At 42.4% G+C, this 23,118-nt stretch overlaps 2 protein-coding genes across 2 annotated transcripts in view; one reads left to right on the forward strand and one right to left on the reverse strand.

Moving 5' to 3' along the window:
- LOC309693309 (hemicentin-2-like) overlaps positions 1-23,118 on the forward strand; it is a 1,543,010-nt gene that overhangs the window by 625,444 nt on the left and 894,448 nt on the right. The window lies entirely within an intron of this gene.
- On the reverse strand, positions 16,626-18,753 carry LOC309694013 (nuclear factor 7, ovary-like). The gene has a single exon (XM_082513709.1). It carries the CDS (start codon positions 18,452-18,454, stop codon positions 17,063-17,065), a length of 1,392 nt encoding a protein of 463 aa, XP_082369835.1. The 5' UTR covers positions 18,455-18,753; the 3' UTR covers positions 16,626-17,062.

Here is a 23,118-nt window from a genome sequence, read left to right on the forward strand (position 1 = left end):
TTTCCTTTGACATTTGAGTTTTTAGTCCTGTTGGATTTAATGAACCTCTGAACATCCACCAGGTCACCAGTGACTAGGGATGGGTACCGGTATAAAGGCTAAAATGACCAAAAAAGGTGGAAAACAGTTAAACATGAGAGGTTTTTGGACAAAGTTTGTGTTTTTTCCATTGTTTAAGCACTGCTTCCAGCCAAGAGTGATACCATATATGCCCCGTAGATGCAGAAAAGGCTAACATTGTTATCTTTTTATGAGAGGTTTTTGGACCAATTTTGTGTTCTCCTTTTTTTAAGCACCGTTTAAGCACCGGCACCGTTTCAAAAGTACCAGTTTGGTCCTGGTATCAGATAAAACCTAAACGATACCCATCCCTACCAGTGACCCACTGAGGGGGAATTTTAGCCTCATGCTAAACATGCAAAGTGTCAGAAACTACAAGATGTTAGCTTCCACAGAACAACAACATGTGCTGATAATAAGTAAGAACAAGTCAACTCTAGACTACCAGCCACAAAGACAACAGCTGGAGAAACATCTGTCTACCTCTGACATCCACCAGCTCATCCATACAACAAACACACATCAGCAACCAGGAAGCAGCTTCACCTCTGATCACACACACACTCAACTCTACTCACTCACCTGGAGGAACAACAGCCAGGTAGATGATGCTGGGAATCTTCAATGAGTCTGTTTCATTCATGAACACATGACACTCGTATGCTCCAGCGTCATGAACTGTCACATCCTTCAGAATCAAAGACACGTCTCCACCCTTCATCTGTGTGTCCTGCAGATCCACCCGGTTCTTAAAAGATGGATGCTGGTGTGTTGAATCAGAGGAACCATGCTGGTACAAAAGCACATATTCTGGCTTCAGGTCAGATCTTGTCCAGTTTAAAACTGTAACTGTGTTGTTTGCAGCTCGACATGTCAGAGTGGCGTTCTGTCCAGACTCAGCTGTGATGATCTTTGGGTCTGAAAGAGGAAACAACACAGAGCAGAGAGGTTAAAGGTCAAAGTACAATTATGATCAGAATGATTGACTTTAAATATTTTGTTTATTTCCTTTGACATTTGTGTTTTTAGTCATGTTGGATTTAATGAACCTCTGAACATCCAGCAGGTCACCAGTGACCCACTGAGGGGGAATTTTAGCCTCATGCTAAACATGCAAAGTGTCAGAAACTACAGGGTGGCCTTTTGTTGTGGGCAGTCTGAGGTACACCTGTGCACTACTCATGATGTCAGATCAGCATCCTGATGTGGCACACCTGTGAGGTGGGATGGATTATCTCAATATGGCAGATGTGCCCACTACCACACATTTGGATTGATTTGTGACCACTGTTTGGGAGGGATGGTTATATTGTGTATCTGGAATGAATTTTAGGTCTCTACGTCCATCCCATGGGGAATGGGAGCAGTAACAAAGGTGTTGCGTTTATATTTTTGTTGAGTGTATATAGACATAGTATATTGTTACACACTTGTAAATGTCTCATTGGAGACTGGCACACACATTATTTTGCAACAACTAAATAATATAAAATATTTGAACCATCAGAACATTTTAACCAAATACAATATTGTAAATAAAAGATTACAGGGGCAGGGTGCCTTGTTTTTGTCGATAAAGCTTTTCATGTCCTTAAAAGTGCTATTTTTTCTCCTGCTTAAAAATTTGGTTAGTGACAGTCCCTGGATAAGCAGAGGAAGATGGATGGACTAAATTTGCTTAGTCCATCCATCTTCTATAGAGCTGAGGTGTCAGATTCTGTGTAATATTATGCCACAATCCTGTGAGGAATCAGGATGATTTTGTTGTGTTTTACGCTTTGGAGGGACAAAATAACGTCAGGTCTGCTGGATTAAAAAATTATTTTGTGAGATCATGCTTATGTGAAACTAGTGGAGACGTTTCTACATAATACACACAGTTTGGACACAGCTTTTCATTTTTACTTCTTTTTACTTTATTTTTACTTCTTTATTTTGTAGATTGTTACTGAAGGCACCAAAACTCTAAATGAACACATGTGTAATTTTGTAGTAAAGAAAAAAGAATGAAATAACTATAAATAAATATGTTTGGTTATGTTTATGTTATATTTTTTTAAATAGTCAACCTTTGCTTTGATTACTGCTTTGCACACTCTTGGCACTCTGTTGATGAACTTCATGAGGTATTCAGCTGTGTTAAGGAAGAAACGCTTTTATAAGGTTTATGTTCAGCAGTCATTGATCAATGATTCCTCTTCCTGATTTGTTTGCTTGGTTTACATACCAAGCAAACATACTTTATATACATTAAAGTATAGGTTCATATTTTACTCTTAATAGGAAAAGAACAAAATGTACTACTCGCTCTGTCTCTAGAAACAGGAAGTTCACCCTGTGACATTTACCGCGAGAGATTAACACACACACACACACACACACACACACACACACACACACACACACACACACACACACACACACACGTATGCAAAATTAAAGGAAACTGCTATGCTTGTTTCACCCTGCTTACTATAAATAAAGACAAACTACTGCAGCTCGGTGTGAGTGAGTCTCTCTCTGAGCTCTCACCCGTGCAGCACGTTAACTGTCTCCAAGTGTCTCAGTGTTGTTTATTCACCTAACTGTTTGATAACTGTAAATCTCTAACAACCTGAAATATTATTGTTATTATTATCTTAAAGTAATATTATTATTGCTTCTAGGCTGGACTAATGTAGTTCATTATTATCAGGATGTCCTAAAAACTAACTCCAAAGGCTGAGTGAGTTCTGAACAACCAAAAAGCTCAATCAGACCAATGTTTTGCCACTAAGCAACATCCTCCAGCAGAACTCTATGTATCAGGTTGGTCCTGATGCACAAACATGTTTTAGATGGACTCAGCGGTTTAACATTAAGATGTTATTATGAAAGAAAAAAAGTTTTGCTCTGACAGCTTTTCTGAGAGATCTAATAAGATCCCAAACACATTGACCTCTTTGTAGAACATTATTAAATAAGCATATTATTTAACCTTTTAAACATTTTAAACACTGGGTTGTGAATAGAAGATGGAAAAACAAAACAACTAAAACAAAGAGAAAAAAGCTACGCAGCACACAAACTCTGGAAAGGGGACCTTTATGTCACTGAGCACATTATTATGTATGCATTAATAAATAACAACTTAATAAAGATATTACACTCTTAATTTGTCGTTCTGTCACGGCTGGGGCGGCAGTCGTGTGGAGGGTGAGAAAGGAGGATCCAATAGCAGACAATGGCGGAGGTGCAAGTGGGTTTTATTTACAGTGCACAAAACCAAGGTGTGGGCAGAACCGAACATAAACCTAAACTGGGAAACCTAATGCAAAAATGGAGGACATGAAGCGAGGAGCAGAGAGACACGAAGAAACATGGAACAGTGCAGACTACACGGGAGGTTCACAGAGAAATACAGACGACGCCACGAGAAGCAGACACCAACTATAAATACACACACCAGGTAATCAGGAAATGGCACACAGGAGGGGACACAGCTGGAACTAATGGGCATAACGAGACAGGGGAGAGGTAAAACTGAACACACTGACATGTGATATGAACTTTCAGAATAAAACAGGAAACAGACACAGAACCAGACAGGACACTGAACTTGACAGGCAGACTCATGAGCAGACACAATAACACCATGGACAGACAGAGGGAACACAGAGACGTGGGAGCAGGCAGGCAGAGAACAGAAAACCTAACAAATGGCAAAATCACAACAGAATACACACTCGGAATGAACAAAAGCATAAGGAAACACAAAACACTGAGTCCTCAGACTCAGGACCATGACAACTCTAAAGCAATAGGTAACCCAAGTTGTTTCAGTACCTTGCCATTCCGGGTTTCTAAACAGTTCCAATATCTTGGAATAAATGTCACTCAGGATTATTGTGGTTTATTTAAACACAATCTCTCTAAACTATATGATGAAACCAAAAATAACAGACAAATGGATTAATCTACCAATTTCACCAGCAGGGAGGATAAACATTGTTAGAATGAATATTCTTCCCAAATTCTTATTTTTATTTCAGTGTATCCCTATTGTGATTAATAAAGCCTTTTTTAATAAATTAGACTCCTTAATATCCTATTTCATATGGAACAGAAAGAATCCAAGAATCAAGAAAAGCTACCTGCAGAGACCGACATGTCAGGGAGGGATGGGGTTACCATGCTTCCGTCTGTATTATTGGTCATGTAATGTTCGTTCCATGTCGTTTTGGTTGAAACTGTCAAAAATGTTCCCCAACGTAAACTCGTCCTGCAAAAGATGTAAACAGCAACCTGCTTCACTGGCACATATGTTTTGGACTTGTCCCTGTATAACAACATATTGGAATAATGTCTTTCATATCTTGTCTAAAATTCTAAAAAAAACACTTAAGCCAGACCCAATCTGTGCTTTATTTGGAGTGAAGCCGGTTGTTGTAGACCTATCAGCCACCCAAAATAATGTGATACGTTTTGTGACGCTGCTGGCACGCCGTTTGATTCTATTAAACTGGAAACAAAAGGTGCTTCCTACCACATCAGCGTTAATACAAGATGTATTGAGACACTTGCAGCTGGAAAGAATTAAACTCCTACTAAAGGGGAGGTTGGAGGAATTCCATTCAACCTGGCAACCTTTTATAGATTTCTTCAATACTGTACAGATATAAATGGTCACTGAGCCTTATTGGTAGTTCGATAAATAGCATCCTCTGTCCAACGTTGTTTGTTGTTGCCTTTTTTTGTTGTTGTTGTTGTTGTTTTGTTTTTACTTTGTTTTTTCCTATTGTATATATGCAATCATTTATATTTGAATCTTAGTAGCCTTTATGATAAAGAACACTGGAAAACCAAATAAAGAGATTTGAGAAAAAAATAAATAAATAATGTTTTTATCTGAAGAGTACATAAATATCTGGTTTCAACTGTTTATTTGATGATTGTCAGGACAAAGAGGGAGAGAGAGGAACAGAGAGGGAGAGAGAGGGAGAGAGAGGAACAGAGAGAGAGAGAGAGGAACAGAACAGAGATGAACAAGAGCAGGTGAGACACACATGTTAGTCAAATGGTTGTTTACCAAAAGTATCACTGTATCACAGGTACTCATGTTTCTTTTTAGGTTTGCTATTTTTCAAATTCTGTATTTATTAAGTTATGCAGGCTTGTTTGCACAACAAGGCTAAATAATTATATAAAATTTTCCATCCATCCATCGTCATCCGCTTTGTCCGGGGCCGGGTCGCGGGGGCAGCAGCCTAAGCAAAGAGGCCCAGACCTCCCTCTCCCCAGCCACCTCCTCCAGCTTATCCGGGGGAATACCAAGGCGTTCCCAGGCCAGCCGAGAGATATAATCTCTCCAGCGTGTCCTGGGTCTGCCCCGGGGCCTCCTCCCGGTGGGACATGCCTGGAACACCTCACCCAGGAGGCGCCCAGGGGGCATCCTTGTCAGATGCCCGAACCACCTCAGCTGGCTCCTTTCGATGTGGAGCAGCAGCTGCTCTACTCTGAGCCCCTCCCGGATGGCCGAACCACTCACCCTATCTCTGAGGGAGAGGCCAGCCACCCTTCGGAGGAAGCTCATTTCTGCCGCTTGTATCCGCGATCTCGTTCTTTCGGTCACTACCCACAGCTCGTGGCCATAGGTGAGGGTAGGGACGTAGATCGACCGGTAAATTGAGAGCTTCGCTTTTACACTCAGCTCCCTCTTCACCACGACGGACCGGTGCAGCGTCCGGATTACTGCAGCTGCAGCCCCAATCCGTCTGTCGATCTCCGGCTCCCTTCTCCCATCACTCGCGAACAAGACCCCAAGATACTTGAACTCATCCACTTGGGGCAGGAACTCATCCCCGACCCGGAGTGGGCACTCCACCCTTTTCCAGCTGAGAACCATGCAGATTTGGAGGTGCTGATCCTCATTCCCGCTGCTTCACACTCGGCTGCGAACTGTTCCAGTGCGAGCTGGAGGCCCTCACCCGATGAAGCCAACAGAACCACATCATCCGCAAATATCAGAGATGAGATTCTGAGGCCACCAAAGTGAAAGCCCTCCGCCACTTGGCTGCGCCTAGAAATCCTGTCCATAAAAATTATGAACAGAACCGGAGACAAAGGGCAGCTAGTCGAACCTCGGATATAAAATTTTCTGAATCTAAATATTGTACTTTGGTAGAATTAAAAAATAAGTGTAGTGCAGGTCTATGATGATTTTTAGTTCTACTATCATCTAGTTCTGATTGTGGTTCTGTCTTGGTTAAGTCCTCAGTAGTCCTGGTTTTGAACTGTTGTAGTCCTGTTTTAATTCTGGATCAGTTCTGGGTCTGGTTGAATTGAGGTTTAGTCCTCGTGTCTTGATGCAGCCCCGACCTTGTTCTGCCTTGCTGCTTAATTAAAAAACTAGTTTAAGGTGTCCTGCACATGTGATATATATTTTTCCCGATATGAAGTCATTCTTTTTTGAACAAAACTCAAAACAGAGCCTATTAATCATTCAGTCATTTCTAACCCCCCCCCCCACCCCCCCCCCCCAAAAAAAAAAAACCCCAAAACAAACAAAAAACAAACAAAAAAAAACAAAACCCACATGCATACTACCCTTTAGGGCTAAGCCCCGGGTGTTTCAAATGTCTGGCTCCGCCTCTGGTCAGAATTTTAAACTGCTTTTCAAATTCGCCTCTCAAAATTTCTGATTTACAGTTAAGAGTGTGGCATGTGCATATGACATGTTTTCACCATTTGTAAGCCAGAAGAGTGACTGCTCTTGAAGCCTGGTTGTTGCACAATACTAATACTCTTACTGCCACTACTTCTTGTACTACTAGTACAGCTACTGCTACTGCACAAGCACCTCAGAGGGACATATGGCAACAAGGCTTGGAGGTCAGACACGTAGGGCCTGCAGGGTGGGGATCCAGGTGCCACATGGTGTTGCAGCTGATAAAGCCATAAACTATGCCCATTTTGTTGAAGTGATCACCAGTTTGCTGGGTTTTTTAGAGACACAGAGTGAGAGCGATCATGTTCTACATTACTGTTTTTAATGGATTTTCAGAGCTGTTGATTTATGAAGCAGTCTTCATGGAAACATGTCAAGTCTGTTTTTGGGATTGAGTGTTAAATTGTCACAGTTTTAATAAAACCTGCATTTTCCTGCAATGATACTGGAGAGCAAAGAAAAGTTAGACGATGTTTATCCAGCTCTTCCAAAATGTACCTCACAAACATCTGCTGGATCCTGAACACACACACACACACACACACACAAAGATCCAGAGGGGAACAGCGTTACTGAAAGCGATTGTCCGACTATGTTTACAATTTGGTAGAAATGCTGAATAATAACTATCAGAAAGTTTGTCTCTCTCAGCCTCTCCCTTGTACAGATCGGAAACCAGGACCTCCCACGCGGTCCGACTAAAAGGGAAAGGCGAAACCTGGTGTGTGCTGTAGCGGAAGAGCCTAGGAGGTCGGAAAGGCTCTCTGCAAAGGAAAAAAAGGGGAACTCGGCTGAGACCCCCACATGGATCCCAGCCCAGGGACAGAATAAATCCCTGATCCATGCAACGACTGAAGGGAAGATTCTGTGACTTAACAAGGCTCTTTATGTTAACCGTTATTTTCTCTTGCCTTGTCAACTCAAGATTTATGGTGTGAAAGTAGATGCTAAGGTTGGAGGGAAAACACCAACAAATCACTCTTTTGCCTATCACTCCCTTGCAGAAGATGTTTATGTTAAGACCATCTGGGTGTGTCAGAACTCAGGATGTAGGAGACCTCTGTATAAGATTTATAGGACTTGAGAATGCATCTGTAGAACAAAGGATTCCAACTGTCGAAGGACACAGCCCCACCCAGTGGGCAGGGTCTGAAACTGAAACTTGTTGTCTGCCTATAAAACTGCTGCACAAAAGAATAAACTTAAAAAAAGCTTGAGAATATTTTAATTTTGTTATAGGTTAAAGGATGAACTCTGATGATGAAAGCCTCAGAGAAACCCAGAATGGAGTTTCTTACAGCAGTAAAACACCAAACTGCACCTGTTGTGCTGAAAAGTTGTGAGCATGTGCAGTAACCCAGTAAGTTACCTGAATATCTCTCTCACACACACACACACACACACACACACACACACACACACACACACACACACACTAATGACTCGCTCTCAGATCTATTTGGGTTTAATGTCAGGGTATATTTGTGGATGAACGTTTTGGTAGGACACATGATGTGGACAGTCTGGTAATCCCAGAATATTTTAATGTAAGAAAACTCCAGACAGCTCTGGAGAAAGTTTCAGAGTAAAAGCCCTGGAGTGTTTTACATGTTATTCTGTTGGATTAAATCTGACGGAGCTGATTCATAAACACTTCACTGCCAGGTATCAGGTGACCTGCAGAGACTGATCCTACAAACACTCAGAAACAGAGTAAACCAAACTGCACCACAGTGATCAGACGAAACCTTCCTGACATGAACACAGCTCCTCAGTAAAAACTGTGAACCAGCAGAGAGACTACACCCAGCACCATACACCACCTCTCTGACACAGTACACCCTCGGGCAGGTGGTGTCCCCATAAACAGTGTGAGAAGCTCTGATTATTTACTATGTTCAAACAAACTGAGTGTCCACAAACGTCTGAGCTCACAGTGAGAGCTGCTGGCACAGTTTGGAGGTGTTCTGCCCCCTGCTGGACACACAGAGCTACAACATGAGGATCAGAGGAGGCTGGTGCTGCTTCACCTTTAGACACAAGAAGGAGGTCAAAAAATGTAAAAACAGAGATTGTTTTTAAACCTGTAAAGGGGGAAATCCTGACGAACCAATCCACAGCCAGAAAAGAAGACTAACTCTGTGCTGCTCCAATCAGGAATCAGCTCTGTTACTGTGTGAGTGTGTAAAGTCACAGAGTAGCTGGTTTCAAATGTATCTATAAAGTTTATTCACATTTTATTTAGACTTCAAAAAACAGTCCAAGTTTATTTCTTTGGACTTTGTTCAATTAATGGATGTTTCCCTGCATTTCTATTTTCACACAGTTTATTTCTTACAGCAGGAAAACTGAACAGAATGTATGTAAGAGGTCAGAGTGAGGATGACGTCACTTAATACAGGAAATACATGTTTGTCTGTTTTGATGATGAAGGACTTCTTCAGCTCTGTAAACAGCTACACTTGAGAGGACAGAGGTGATTTCATGGATCAATAACAATGTGTTTATCAGCTTTCATCATCGCAGTGCAGACATGACGTCAGATCTATCAGAGTGAAGGCCGTCTCTCTGAGGCCGTCACAGAGCAGCTGTATTTGTACTGACATTAGATTATACACAGGTGCACTCTATTTAGTCATTAGCACTCATCAGGCAACGTCTATGGGCAACTGACTGCACTCAGACCAAAGGGGGCTGAATAATTACGCACACCCCACTTTGCAGTTATTTGTAAAAAATGTTTGGAATCATGTATGATTTCCGTTCCACTTCTCACGTGGTCACCACTTTGTGTTGGTCTTTCACGTGGAATTCCAATAAAATTGATTCATGTTTGTGGCTGTAATGTGACAAAATGTGGAAAAGTTCAAGGGGCCCGAATACTTTTGCTGTATTTAGCAACCAAGACTCTTCAGCATGCTCTTGTATTGCTTATAAGACTGTTCACTGCATCTGGAGGAGTGCTTGGAGTGGAAGGGTCAGAGATTAATTCATTCTCTGAAAAGCATTGAACACTAGCTTTCTCACCTAAGTGGTCAGAGAAGAAAGAAACAAAAAAGGACAGCTGTGGTTTTATTGAACTGGAGTGGGAAGGGTGGTCAACCAAGTGTCATGTTACACATGAAGAGTAGAAGTTCATCTTCAAGTTATACCATGTCAGTGACCTTCATGGTTCCTACATTCACATTGGATTTTCTAAAACAACACGTGCTGATTAATTTTATGAACGGCTGATAATCATTGACATTCACTTGTTTATCTCTTTGTAGTCTTGTACCTTGTAAAAGTTGTAAAGATTACTTTATGCATTTTGTCGCTTAGAGTATTTTTGCTCTGAGTTATTAGAGGAATTCCATAATCAAAGGCAATTACTTCCTCAGTGCCCAAAACTTCCAGATATGTTCTTTCACAGCTGCTTAAACATCTGTATCTGAGCACACATTTTGATATTTGTCCTCTAAGCTCTGGTCAGTTGGTGGAAACACACATGCTCATGTTTTACTATCAGTTGACAATCATTGATACTCACTTGTTCTTCTCCTTGTACTGCATCTGAAGTCATAAAGATTACATTAGTCACTGATTCACTAGAATAAGGTTGAATCTAATGCTACAGTGACCTCCCCTCTGTACTGTGTAATATAAAAGTCAGTCAGGTTTGCAGATGACACACAGATACTGTTGAGTTTTCACTGACAGAATGGAGATCACGCTGAAGTTCTCGCTGTTGCTTCTGGTCTGCTCTGTTTCCACAAATCAGACAGAGGCAGATAATGAAATTCTTGACCAGCAGATTTCAAACCAACAACCCTGTCCACAGGAAATCCATGCTGTGCTCAGAGAGCTGACTGCCTCAGTGGCTGAACAGAAAGTGGAAATCACGACCTTAAAACAAGAGAATAAAGGTAGAGTATGATGTCAGGTAGTGAGAAAAATGACAGCATGAGGAAACCTTCATATGAGCCTCTGTTACAGAGATATCAATGTCACTTCATGAATCTATCACTAACGTTTCTCATTAATCTTTTTATTTTTATTATTTATTCATTATTTATTCAATAATCTAACCTACTAAAAATGAAAAGATTCAAATGATGCAGATAAATAAAATTCATATTGACTTATTTATGTTCTTTTCTGTCAGACCATGTCGCAAAACTGAAAGACCTGGAAATGCAGAACGTTGAACTTCAGAGACAGAGGTCTGAAATTGACAAACTTAAACAGCAACAAATAATAAATAAATAAATAAACTTTATTTATAAAGCACACTAAAAAAACAAGGGTATACCAAGGTGCTTGACAAAAATAAAATAGGAAAAGGGAGATGGGAGGGAAAAGAGAAAGGACCTGGCACGTATCAATTATAAAAACCATCATAAGATATAAAAGTAGTTCACAAGCATAAAAAATGTACCAGCGCACACAAGTGTTAACTGGGTGGAAAGGCAAGATTAAAGAAATAAGTCTTAAGCCGTGATTTAAACAGTGGCATAGAGTCAGACGCCCGGATAGCGACAGGAAGGTTGTTCCATAAGACCGGGGCAGCTACAGCAAACGCGCGGTCACTGCGAGACTTCAGCCGAGAACGAGGTTGCTCCAGAAGAATTTGGGTAGCAGAGCTAAGTGCTCTGACAGGAGTGTGTAACCTGAGAAGCTCATTGAGGTAGCTCGGCGCAAAGTTATTAATGGTTTTGTAGGTGAAAAGTAATATTTTAAATTGAATACGGTATTTAATTGGAAGCCAGTGCAAGCCAGCAAGAACAGGAGTGATGGAAGAAAACTTCCTGCTACCTGTCAAAAGGCGTGCCGCCGCATTCTGGACAGTCTGCAATCTAACGAGAAGGGTGGAGGAAAGGCCAATGTAAAGAGAGTTGCAGTTCATATCCAGAATCGGATTCTTTTGGTTATTACCCAAAGCTCGTGACCATAGGTGAAGGTGGGGACAAACTGATAGGAAAGAGCTCCTGCCAGCCACACAGCCACCTGCGACAATCACAGACATTTATCTACCGGCTTGACTGGCGGCTGCAAAACATTGCAAGATAATGTTGGTCAGGTATTCTTCCAGTCCACAACTTTACCACGAGTGTTGTTATATCAATTTAATTGTCCCACAAGGGGAAACTTGGGTGTAACAGCAGCAAGAAAACACATATACAAACAAACAGTACACATGACACAGAACAGAAACATACACAATTCTTACATATTTACATGAAGGACAATGGTTACCAAAAACTGAGTACCATACTGTTGTTAAATTAAATAAAATTAAATACAGATAAGAGGCAACCCTGGTTGTAGTGTGAATCGGTTGATAAAACAGTGCACGATACAGCGCTGATGTAAACATCTGTGTTTGTTGGGAGCAGTTCAGATTGTACAGTCTGACAGCTGCAGGGAGGAAGGACCTGCGGAAACGCTCCTTCATGCATCGAGGATGCAGCAGTCTGTCACTGAAGCAGCTCTGCAGTTCAGCAACATCTACATGCATGGGGCGGGAGATAAACTGCTGCTCCAACATACCACACTGTAAAAAATGACAGATGCCACCACAGAGTCATAGAAGGTCTTTAAAAGCGCTCCCTGGACTCCAAATGACCTCAGCCGCCTCAGCAGGTAGAGTCTGCTCTGACCCTTCCTGTAAAGAGCATCATCCCTGTACTTATACTTTTGTGTTGCTCTCTCATCACATCTTCATTATTCTCATCACTGCTTAAAACAACACACATCTTTTTTTAACTGTCCTTTCTCCAAAACAGAAAGTGGCATTACAGTTGTTTCAGGCTGAGAGACACAAAACGCTCTTCGTATTATCATTCATATATCATCCACACAACTATTTTATTTCTTTTTGTCCACTGGGCAGGTGACCTGCAGAATCATGTCTGCCCCAGCTGGATACCTTTTCACACACACCGTGACGTCAGACACACTCACAGTCACTTCATTCGTCAGACTTCTTTTAAGTTTGCAGCAGGCAACGCGACTGAGTATTGTGTCAAGATAAGTAGGAAGACCACGCTATAATGGACAGTTGAAGGAAAAGGTCAAATTTACAGGGAATCTTTTTGTTTTGTTTTTGGACAGAAAGATGAGAGTTTGATGTGTACATGGCCGTGAACAAAAATATAAATGTGGTGGATCATAAATTTGATTAGTTTTGAAGTTGTACATCTCTGTTCCTTACATTTCATGTCATGCCCTTATTAATGTTTTATTTGTTGCTTTGACTGTTTTCGAATAGAATATGCAGTGGGAATATAGAGGGAGATAAGTAGTGAAAGTTTTGCCTGGGTTGATTGTGCGTCGATCCATTGTTAATGCCTCAGGGCTCCAGTAGGTGGGTTCGCGCGCTTCCTCCTTCACTCAATACAGACGAGTGAGAGTGAGAGCTGCGTGTCTGTGCCGCTCTTTCACCTCTCCTCACTATTTCCCCTGTTTAAGGGCACAACATAAACACTGAGGCTTCAAAATGCAGCATCTACAACACTGTCACTCTGCCTCCACCATGGAGACAGTCTCCATGGTGATGAGTACAACTGGCAGCTGAAACTGTTGTGAACTTCTCCATGAGTCATATTTCCTGTTTCAGAGCTGCTGATTGGCTCTTTGGGCCCTTTACCTTCAGGAGGTCATGGACGAAGCACTGAAGTCGTTTATCACGTAAAAAATATTTTTAGTTTATAATAATTTGATAAATAATAAAATATTAATAAAAACTGGAGGTTTTTTTTAGAACTTAGATTTTAAGCTATTTATGCCTTTTTTGCTGCTCTTTTTTAAACTTATTCCCTTTAAACTGTATTTATTCTTTTTAAAATATATTGGTTATTGCACTGTAGAGGCTGCTGAGGAACAGTATTTCGTTTCAGGCTGTGTAACACGAAATGACAATAACCAATAAAGTCTTGAGAGCTGCCATCATTGTTCCAGCAGGAGGCAGTAAAACACCAAACTGCACCTGTTGTGCTGAAAAGGTGTGAGCATGTGCAGTAACCCAGTAAGTTACCTGAATATCTCTCTCACACACACACACACACACACACACACACACACACACACACACACACACACACACACACACACACACACACACACACACACACAGTACTGATACTAATGACTCGCTCTCAGATCTATTTGGGTTTAATGTCAGGGTATATTTGTGGATGAAAGTTTTGGTAGGACACATGATGTGGACAGTCTGGTAATCCCAGAATATTTTAATGTAAGAAAACTCCAGACAGCTCTGGAGAAAGTTTCAGAGTAAAAGCCCTGGAGTGTTTTACATGTTATTCTGTTGGATTAAATCTGACGGAGCTGATTCATAAACACTTCACTGCCAGGTATCAGGTGACCTGCAGAGACTGATCCTACAAACACTCAGAAACAGAGTAAACCAAACTGCACCACAGTGATCAGACGAAACCTTCCTGACATGAACACAGCTCCTCAGTAAAAACTGTGAACCAGCAGAGAGACTACACCCAGCACCATACACCACCTCTCTGACACAGTACACCCTCGGGCAGGTGGTGTCCCCATAAACAGTGTGAGAAGCTCTGATTATTTACTATGTTCAAACAAACTGAGTGTCCACAAACGTCTGAGCTCACAGTGAGAGCTGCTGGCACAGTTTGGAGGTGTTCTGCCCCCTGCTGGACACACAGAGCTACAACATGAGGATCAGAGGAGGCTGGTGCTGCTTCACCTTTAGACACAAGAAGGAGGTCAAAAAATGTAGAAACAGAGATTGTTTTTAAACCTGTAAAGGGGGAAATCCTGACGAACCAATCCATAGCCAGAAAAGAAGTCTAACTCTGTGCTGCTCCAATCAGGAATCAGCTCTGTTACTGTGTGAGTGTGTAAAGTCACAGAGTAGCTGGTTTCAAATGTATCTATAAAGTTTATTCACATTTTATTTAGGCTTCAAAAAACAGTCCAAGTTTATTTCTTTGGACTTTGTTCACTTAGCGCCACCTGGAGGACAGTCAGCTCCCTGCAGCAGCTCTGGAGGACTGTTAACTGATGAAGAGCTCGGACTGCACAGCCTGCTTCATCACCGACTTCTTTAAATAAACATGACCACGATCAGTCGCAGCACCTCAGACAAACACTTGTTACACAGCAGCCGCCTTCACACCGACTGAGCTCCATCACAGCTTCAGAGCTCAGCTTACTAAAGTCAAAGTTTATTTCCTCTCAGGTTTCTTACTTTCAGTAAAGTTTCACTGTTAGAGCCCTGACCAGCATCCTGCAGCATCTGGAGCAGCTGTGTGGTGCTGTCATGGCAATAAGGATCCAAATCTGTGGGATGTTTCCAGCAGGGGTTATAACCTGCAGCCAGCAAGGTGTGCCTAATAAAGTGGCCGTGTTTATGTCCCAGTGCAGCAGCATCAGAAAACGGTGGTTTACATCTCTGTTACAGGAGACCTGAAGAGTTAAAACACCAGAGAAGAAAATCTAAACGTTACACAAAGAACAAAAAAGAAGTAAACTTCATAAAAACTTCACAAATGATGCTTTAAATGAAAAATAAATCCCTGTAAATAATTCAACAGGTCACATGTTAGAACCACCTTAACTAAACTCTGTAGCCGCTCACTGTGGTTTGTCCCAGCAGCTCTTAGGAAACAAACTGCTAACTTCAGTGTCAGCACACACTGTTAGTAAACTATGCAACACTGAATTCAGGTTTCAGTTGTGTTAAGTTGTGAAGTTGTGATGAAAGTCTTCTTACTGACACAGGTAGGATGGTCAGGCGTCCTCTGTTCCTTCACCGTTCATGAACTGTCACTTATAAAATGCTGCCAAACATCAACTACACTCAATAACTAAACGTGTGCAGGTTAAAGTGATGGACGCCCAGATCTGCACTCCAAATACAAACAGACTAAAGGTGTTTCCTCCAGAAACAAAGACAATATTTACAAAGGTCTCACAGGTAAATTGTGAGCGATCACAGCAGCATCTCATCCTGACTAACAGCTTTTAGATGCAGGGAGAGCGTCGTGGTTCAGAGGTGGTTCAGCAGATGATGAAGGCCTTTCTGTTGCATTGTGTAGTGCTGTGGAGGCCATGATGGTCGACTGGGTCTGCTTCTACTGAACTCACAAACACTTCTGAGGTATTTACACCTGAAGCCTCATTGAATGTGAGTCAGAAACAAACGGCTCAGCTGTGATTAATGGATGTTTCCCTGCATTTCTATTTTCACACAGTTTATTTCTTACAGCAGGAAAACTGAACAGAATGTATGTAAGAGGTCAGAGTGAGGATGACGTCACTTAATACAGGAAATACATGTTTGTCTGTTTTGATGATGAAGGACTTCTTCAGCTCTGTAAACAGCTACACTTGAGAGGACAGAGGTGATTTCATGGATCAATAACAATGTGTTTATCAGCTTTCATCATCGCAGTGCAGACATGACGTCAGATCTATCAGAGTGAAGGCCGTCTCTCTGATGACGTCACAGAGCAGAGTCCTTCTGTCCAATAAAGGATCTCAGATCAGCTGCTGCCATCTTGTGGCCACAGTTGGTTACTGTCTCTGAAAGTTGTCTCATGTTTCCTGTTGTCCTGCTAACAAAGGCTGGAGCTCATCATGCTGAGAGGGCAGCAGCATTTTGTGGCTCTTCACACATGTTCATTATATTCTGATGATCCTGGATGGAGACAAACTACAGATAAGTGTGTTCAGCCCAACTAGTTTATCTCATTACAGCAGTTTGATGTTTCCCTTTGAATCCCCCTGAAGATCCTGACAGTGAAGCACGTACATAATACTCCAGCCTTTCAACTCTGAGCTTATTTAGTTCTATTAATACACTGAAATCTCATTTGTGTCATGAAGAAAGTCTTTAATCAAACAGAATTCAAAGATCAGAAACATTTCATATATGGAGTTAAACATGAATCATTGTTTCAACAACATATTTATTGTTGTCATAAACAGACAAGAAGACAACAACAAACTGCTCCTCCCATTCAACACATGTCAGTCCATATCCCAGCAAACTAAATCATCTCCATTTACACATCAAATAGAAACATGAATCACTTGGAATGATTAGAAACTTGATAGAATTTCAAATCTAGTTTGGGGAGTCATTCAGTGAGAAACAGTGAAATGATTTTCCATGTGAAAAGGTGGACAGCAGAAACAGAAAGAAACAGTGAAACTAAAAGAGAAACAAAGAGCTTTGGAACAACGAGGCAGCAGGAGGACAGCTGCAGTTTAACAGCTTCAACTCACTGACAGGAAACAACATTAGAAACATCATCATCCTCAACTCATCTGCTGCACTGACACTGACACCTTCAACGGACACACCTTTGCTTTATCAACAGTTTGAATGTATGGAAACATCCTGTGAGTGAAAGTGTGTGTGAAGGTGTGTATGTGTGTGTTAGTATCAGGATCAGAGAACGACAGCTTTCCTCTGTTCCAGTCCAGATTCACTCTGATCCTCTGGAGCTTCTTCTCTACTGAGAGAGCAGTGAGAGGAGCTGATGGTGACCATGCTGAGTATTTACCTTCAAAGAATAATATTGTCCATAATGCAGACCGTATGTTTCCCTTCCTCTGCACAGACTCTGCTAACACACCCAGTCTCCACCCTGTACTGTCTCCCACATCAACATCCCAGCTGTGAGTCCCTGAGTTAAAGCCCTCAGAGCCCAGGACAGAGATGTAATAATCAAACCTCTCTGGATTATCAGGAAGCTGCTGCTTCTCTCCTCCTGGTCTCACACTGGTCAGATCTTCAGACAGGATGAGGTTTGGTTGAACAGTGTTTGGGTCCAGAATGAGAGGAGTGTAGGAGACCATGTCCTTCATGTTGTTCCAGATGTTGAAGGTCAGGTTGCCCAGGTGTTTGGCCTGGTCTATCAGAGCTCCTGAGGGCAGCTGTGGATCATCCAGCAGGGGGCAGCGCTGGACTCTTTCCACTGCAGCCTTGTAGTTGTGCAGGAATGAGACGTCTTCAGCTCTCAGCTCCTCCTCTGTGGCTCTGACTGTGTCTGAAAGAGCTGCTATCTCTCTGCTCAGAGCCTCCATCTTCTCCTTCATCATCCCACTCTTCTGCTCCTCTTCCTCCCTCAGTGCAGCCAGCCTGGCCTCCTCTTCCTCTGCTAGAAACTGGTGAAGCTTCTTAAACTGCTCCTTAATCTGCCTCTCTGTGTGTCGGGCCTGGACCTTAATGTGTTCTGCTGTTTGATCAAACTTCACTTGAACTTCTTCACAAACCTTTAACTTCTCCTTTAAGGGCTCCAGAGTTTCCTGAAGTTCCTTCTTGTGTTGTTGTGCAGCTTCATCGATGGGTCTGAATCTGTGATTGGTGTGTTTTTCTGAGTCTCTGCAGATGTGACACACTGGCTGCTGATGGTCCAGACAGAAGAGTTTGAGTTTCTCAGAGTGCAGACTGCAGAGAGCCTCTGAAGCTCTCTGATCTCTCTCCTGTAAGAACGACTCACACAGATTCCTTAAAGCCAGATTTAAAGGTGGATCATTCTTTGAAGATCTTCTGTTACAAACTGGACACTTGTGTGTTGGTCTCTCTCTCCACCATCTCTTCAGACAGTCTTTACAGAAGCTGTGGCTACATGACAGAAGAACAGGATCTCTGAAGACCTCCTGACAGACCGGACAGCAGAGATCCTCCTCTGATCTGGAAGCCATTGAGTCTGTGAGTGAAGCTGAAAACAGCAGACAGGAAGTACAGTCAGTCCTGGCTCCCCTCCCTCCTCTACCACCTTCACTGAAACGTCCTTTGAGTCGTGTTTTTGCTCAAACTCACATTCAGTGTGTGGAGCGTCAGCAGCTTGAAGCAGCAGTGTTGGAGTTTTCCACTTTTCTCTCCTGTAGCTGGACTCACTCAGAGGAAGCTGCTAGTTTGGTCTGAGCTCAGTCTGATCGTCTGTGCGTCTCTCTTTACTGAGGACGAAGAACTTCCTGTTTCCTGGTTTGTCACATTTGAGTGACGTGAGGGGAGGAGAAAATGTTGCTGTTTGACTTTTAACTAAGGTGTGTTTCAATCCTGCCTGCAGCTCAAAAGCTGTAAAACAGGTTTTGTGTCTTTTCACCTCCACAGGTCACAACATGAAACCTGTTGTGAAGTTTATAAAATAAAGTGTCACTCGGTGGTGCAGCTGTTTGTCAGCTTCTATTTTAGACTTTGTTCTGGTTCTTGTTCAGGTTCCCAGCAGTGGGAGTGTAATGCAGTCACACACGCACAGGTGGTGTTAAGGTGGATTCACTTAGTTACAGACAGTGGTGTTATTTCCTGTAACTAAGGGTGTGTTTCACTCCAAAGTTCAGACATTAACCTGCCAGAAGTTGTAAAAGTTACTAATAAAGAGCTTTTATCTCAGAAAGCAGAAAGAAAAGAAATAAGTGTAAAGAGTGCAGCAAAATGTTTTAGTGTGAGCTGGTTCATCTGATCTGGTTGTGTAAAAGTCACTGCATGACACTGAGTTTTACTTCTGTCACAATTAGTGGAGCGGACTCAGGCGCAGACCACAAGTTTCTTCAAATCAAAAGTGAATTTATTTACAGTGTTCTCCACGGTGACACACACACACACACACACACACACACACAACGGTGTCTGGGAAAAAGGGGTTCCAGGGTCCGGGAGTGAAAGGGGCAGGAGTCCAGGGAGGGGAGATTTCCATACAGCCCTCGCAACCACACACAGCTCCTCTTCTTTCCTCCATCACTCTTGCTCACGCTCAGTCACCGTGCACAGGGAAAACAGGTCCAGGGGAAATCTATACACAGACAGAGAAACAGTTAGTCTCCTGGTTCAGACACGAACAAACTTTGCAGAGTGCAGGACGACTGACGCTGACGGCTCAACGATCCAGCGACGAGTAGAGCAGACTCGCCATCTTAAGTAGGACTCCAATTCTCATAATCAGCGGCAGGTGTGCTGATCATCTCCAGGTGCGTGGGCCAGGAGCAGGAGCCCACACTGAGCTCCGCCCCGGCAGGAGAAAGAAAGAGTGGGAGAGGACGAGAGAGAAAGGGAGAGCAGAGGCGAGAGAGGAGAATAAACAAAACAAAGCGCCTGACTGCTGTCAGCTGGCGAGGTGCGGGGACCATGACAACTTCTGTGTTACTGACACTCATCTCTGACTCAGAGAAACGATTTCTCCCCTGTGATCTTCACACAGTGGTGAGTTACATGTGTGTGGAATTTTTCACGTTTTATAGAATTAAATTTCCTCTTACTTTCTTTTTTGTTAACCTGAGTCACTGATCATTTGCAGTATTACAGAGTCTGGCAGTCTTTGCATGATGTCCACGTCACTGTAAGTTTCTAGCTGACTCTCAGGTGTGACAGGTGTGCCAGCAGGAAAGAGTAATAATAACCTGCATCCTGAGGTTTGTCATGCAGGATTAAAGGAGCCAGGCTTTGTTCACACAGCTGGGATTGTATTTTACACTGACCCTGGGTCAGTATAAGTATCATACAGTTTAAACGAAGCACTGAAACTTGCACATATTTATTACAGATGCACTAAAGAAAAACGGGATATTTACCGTCAATCTGTGGCTGCGATTAAACACTTTACTGGAAACTTTATTAACCAGTAACTTCATCAGTCATGACAGAAGCTAATATTTCTGTGCTAACATCGTTTAAACCAGTGGTTCCCAAACTTTGTTTGCTGGGCCCCCCTTTGTTTTACAAGAAAAATTTCCACCCCCCCCTTTGTGCGCATGAACACATCCTCCAACCACACACACCCATATTTTGCTCCATTGCATGTGGCTATTTTCACGCCACGCTGTGCGCCACGTTATTGTTGAGATGAATAGCAGAATGGCAGATAGAGACAAAATACTGTTAATCTTACCATCTTCAGGTTTTACACGCTTACATACACACACAGTTACTGTCCCTCCATTTAGAAAGGCAGAGGCGTCACGATGTGATTATTTTACTGTAGTTATTTTTTTTGATGTGTAATAATATTCAACATTACTATCAATGCATTTTCCAAAAAATGCCTCTCCGTGCAAAATGGGTTTAAAAACATAAACAACTGTAGGATCCTGTTTGTCCGTGATTTAAACAGCCCAGCGCTGCTCCTGATGAAGGGAAAACCAATTCTGCAGGGAGACCTACCTCGGCACTTGTGCAGGTGATTTTTCTCTTACTTTCTTTTTTCTGTTATTTAGTAAAAAATCTGTCAAAGAAATAATGAATTCTCCACACGTGTTTGAAGGTTGCTGATACGTTCATCTAGCACAGACCTATTGCTGGAACGCCAAGACAATTCTACTACAATGGCAAAGACAAGACGCAAGTCACCAGAGCTCTTTGTGTTGCTCGTGCATGAGGGAGAGAACTGTGACGAGCATCGTTCTCTCTGTTAAGGAATATATTCTAAAATACTTCTTCAGCAAAGACTCAGAGAAGAGAAACACACAGAATTTCTTGCAAGCAAGGGCAGTCTCCGGACTGAGAGACTCGCGCCTGAGAAACTGCCCCGGTCTTTATTTTATACTTCATTGGGTGGGTGGGTGTGTGTGTGTGTGTGTGTGTGTGTGGGGGGGGGGGTGTCAGAGTGTGGCCCCATAAGATCTTCCCTAAACCTGCTGGTCTCAAAGTCCAGCAGTTCATCAAACCAAAAGGCACTTAGACTAAAACAGACATAGCTACGTTAATCCTACCATAAAACAATAAGACAAGGTACGACCTCTCTCATGCTCCTAGGATGTGGGGTGAACACCCTAGAATGTTACATGCAGCATTCTACCATATGCAAACTTATATCACTAAAAGATTATACTGACTACTAAATACAATTTTCCATTGACACCCTCCAAGTAAGCAAATGAATGTTAACAGTCAAACATAGAAATTAACATTTGCAAAATCATTCCAGCTTTGTGGTGCATCTCCTCCAGGTGTGTAAATCACACATGCAGAGTGGTTTGAGTTCCTCAGAGCTTCATAAATGTCTCTTCCAGTTGTTTCTATCACTGTCCATATGACCAGAGTCCAAATGTATGCAGACATGGGTATAACAAACACACCAGTTAGTTTTGCTGTTTGTCAATGTGGCTTTCAGTTATCTTCAAGGCTGCAGGCCTTTGTCAGCACTCCTGTTTTATGGCCTCTATCAACCCTCATCACCTCATTTCATGCATTCTTCCTGTGGGGGATACTTATGACTCCTCTATTGTCCTTTCGTCTCTGCAGAAAACCTTTTTTGGAAAGGGTATTGGATTCAATGATTTTACTGCTGTTGTAACCCCACCTGTTGAGTCACTTCAGCAGTCTTGTTCATGATGCAAATGACAACAACAATGACACAAAGGAAGACCCTCTTCAGAGTGTCAAAGCATGCATAGCACAGTGACACAGCATTAGGTGATGTTCATAGGAAACTGCTGTCAGTCATTCCCCGTCACCACCATAGCTTCTGCTTTCTGTTCACAGAATCATGATGCCATCCTTGAACTTCCTCTCTGCACTGTCGATTGGAGCTTGGAACGCTCCCCTCATCCTTCAGATCTCCATCTGTTGTCCACAATCTCCTCGTGATTACCTCTGGAAAGCCCCGTGGCACAGCTCAACCATCCAGTGCAGCTTTATGGTCATTGCTGTGGTTCCAGAATCTTCTCATGATGACCAGTAGGTCCCCAAACAGCATGACCTTTGACCTCAACCCCTGCCTGGGCTGTCAGCTATGGTCCCTACTTCTCGCTGGGTCTCTGAAGGTTTCTCAGGAGATTCCACCCTTGGGATCATTTCTTCCAGCAATGCTCTGCTGCACCTGCATCTCCTCACTAGAGGAAAAACTTCTATTTGGAAAACATGTCAACCATCATCAAACCAAAATTTCCTTTCAGTTCAGTGAACTTCACTTATCAAAAAATATAATTATTTATTATTTATTAATTATATTATTCGTTTATCACATTTTCACTTTCACTTATTGACCATCAAAGTGTTTATTATCTTTACCCAAATGATTGGAGCAGAACTTAAAATCTATAAGCTGTAAAAACTTTATATTTGAAGACTGAAAGAGACCCAGGAAGTGGTCACAGGACGAGGGTGACAGACTGTCTGAAGCAGTTAGAACAAGACAAGGCTGTTGGACCAGGTGTGCTTGCTTTTGAAACTGTGTCTTAATTCCACCTGTTTCACATGCAAGGGTCAGTTCTACAGGCAGGAACATGGGTGTGCCGTGGGCTCCCCAGTTTCACCCATTGTGGGCAACTTGTATATGGAAGACGTGGGAAAGAGGGCTTTGCTATCCTACCCTGAAACCAAATTATGATGACAGAATGGAAACAAAATACCACGATGAATAAGAATGAAT

This window comes from Aulonocara stuartgranti (genome assembly GCF_965226115.1).
Source record: "Aulonocara stuartgranti genome assembly, chromosome: 3".
NCBI lineage: Eukaryota > Metazoa > Chordata > Actinopteri > Cichliformes > Cichlidae > Aulonocara > Aulonocara stuartgranti.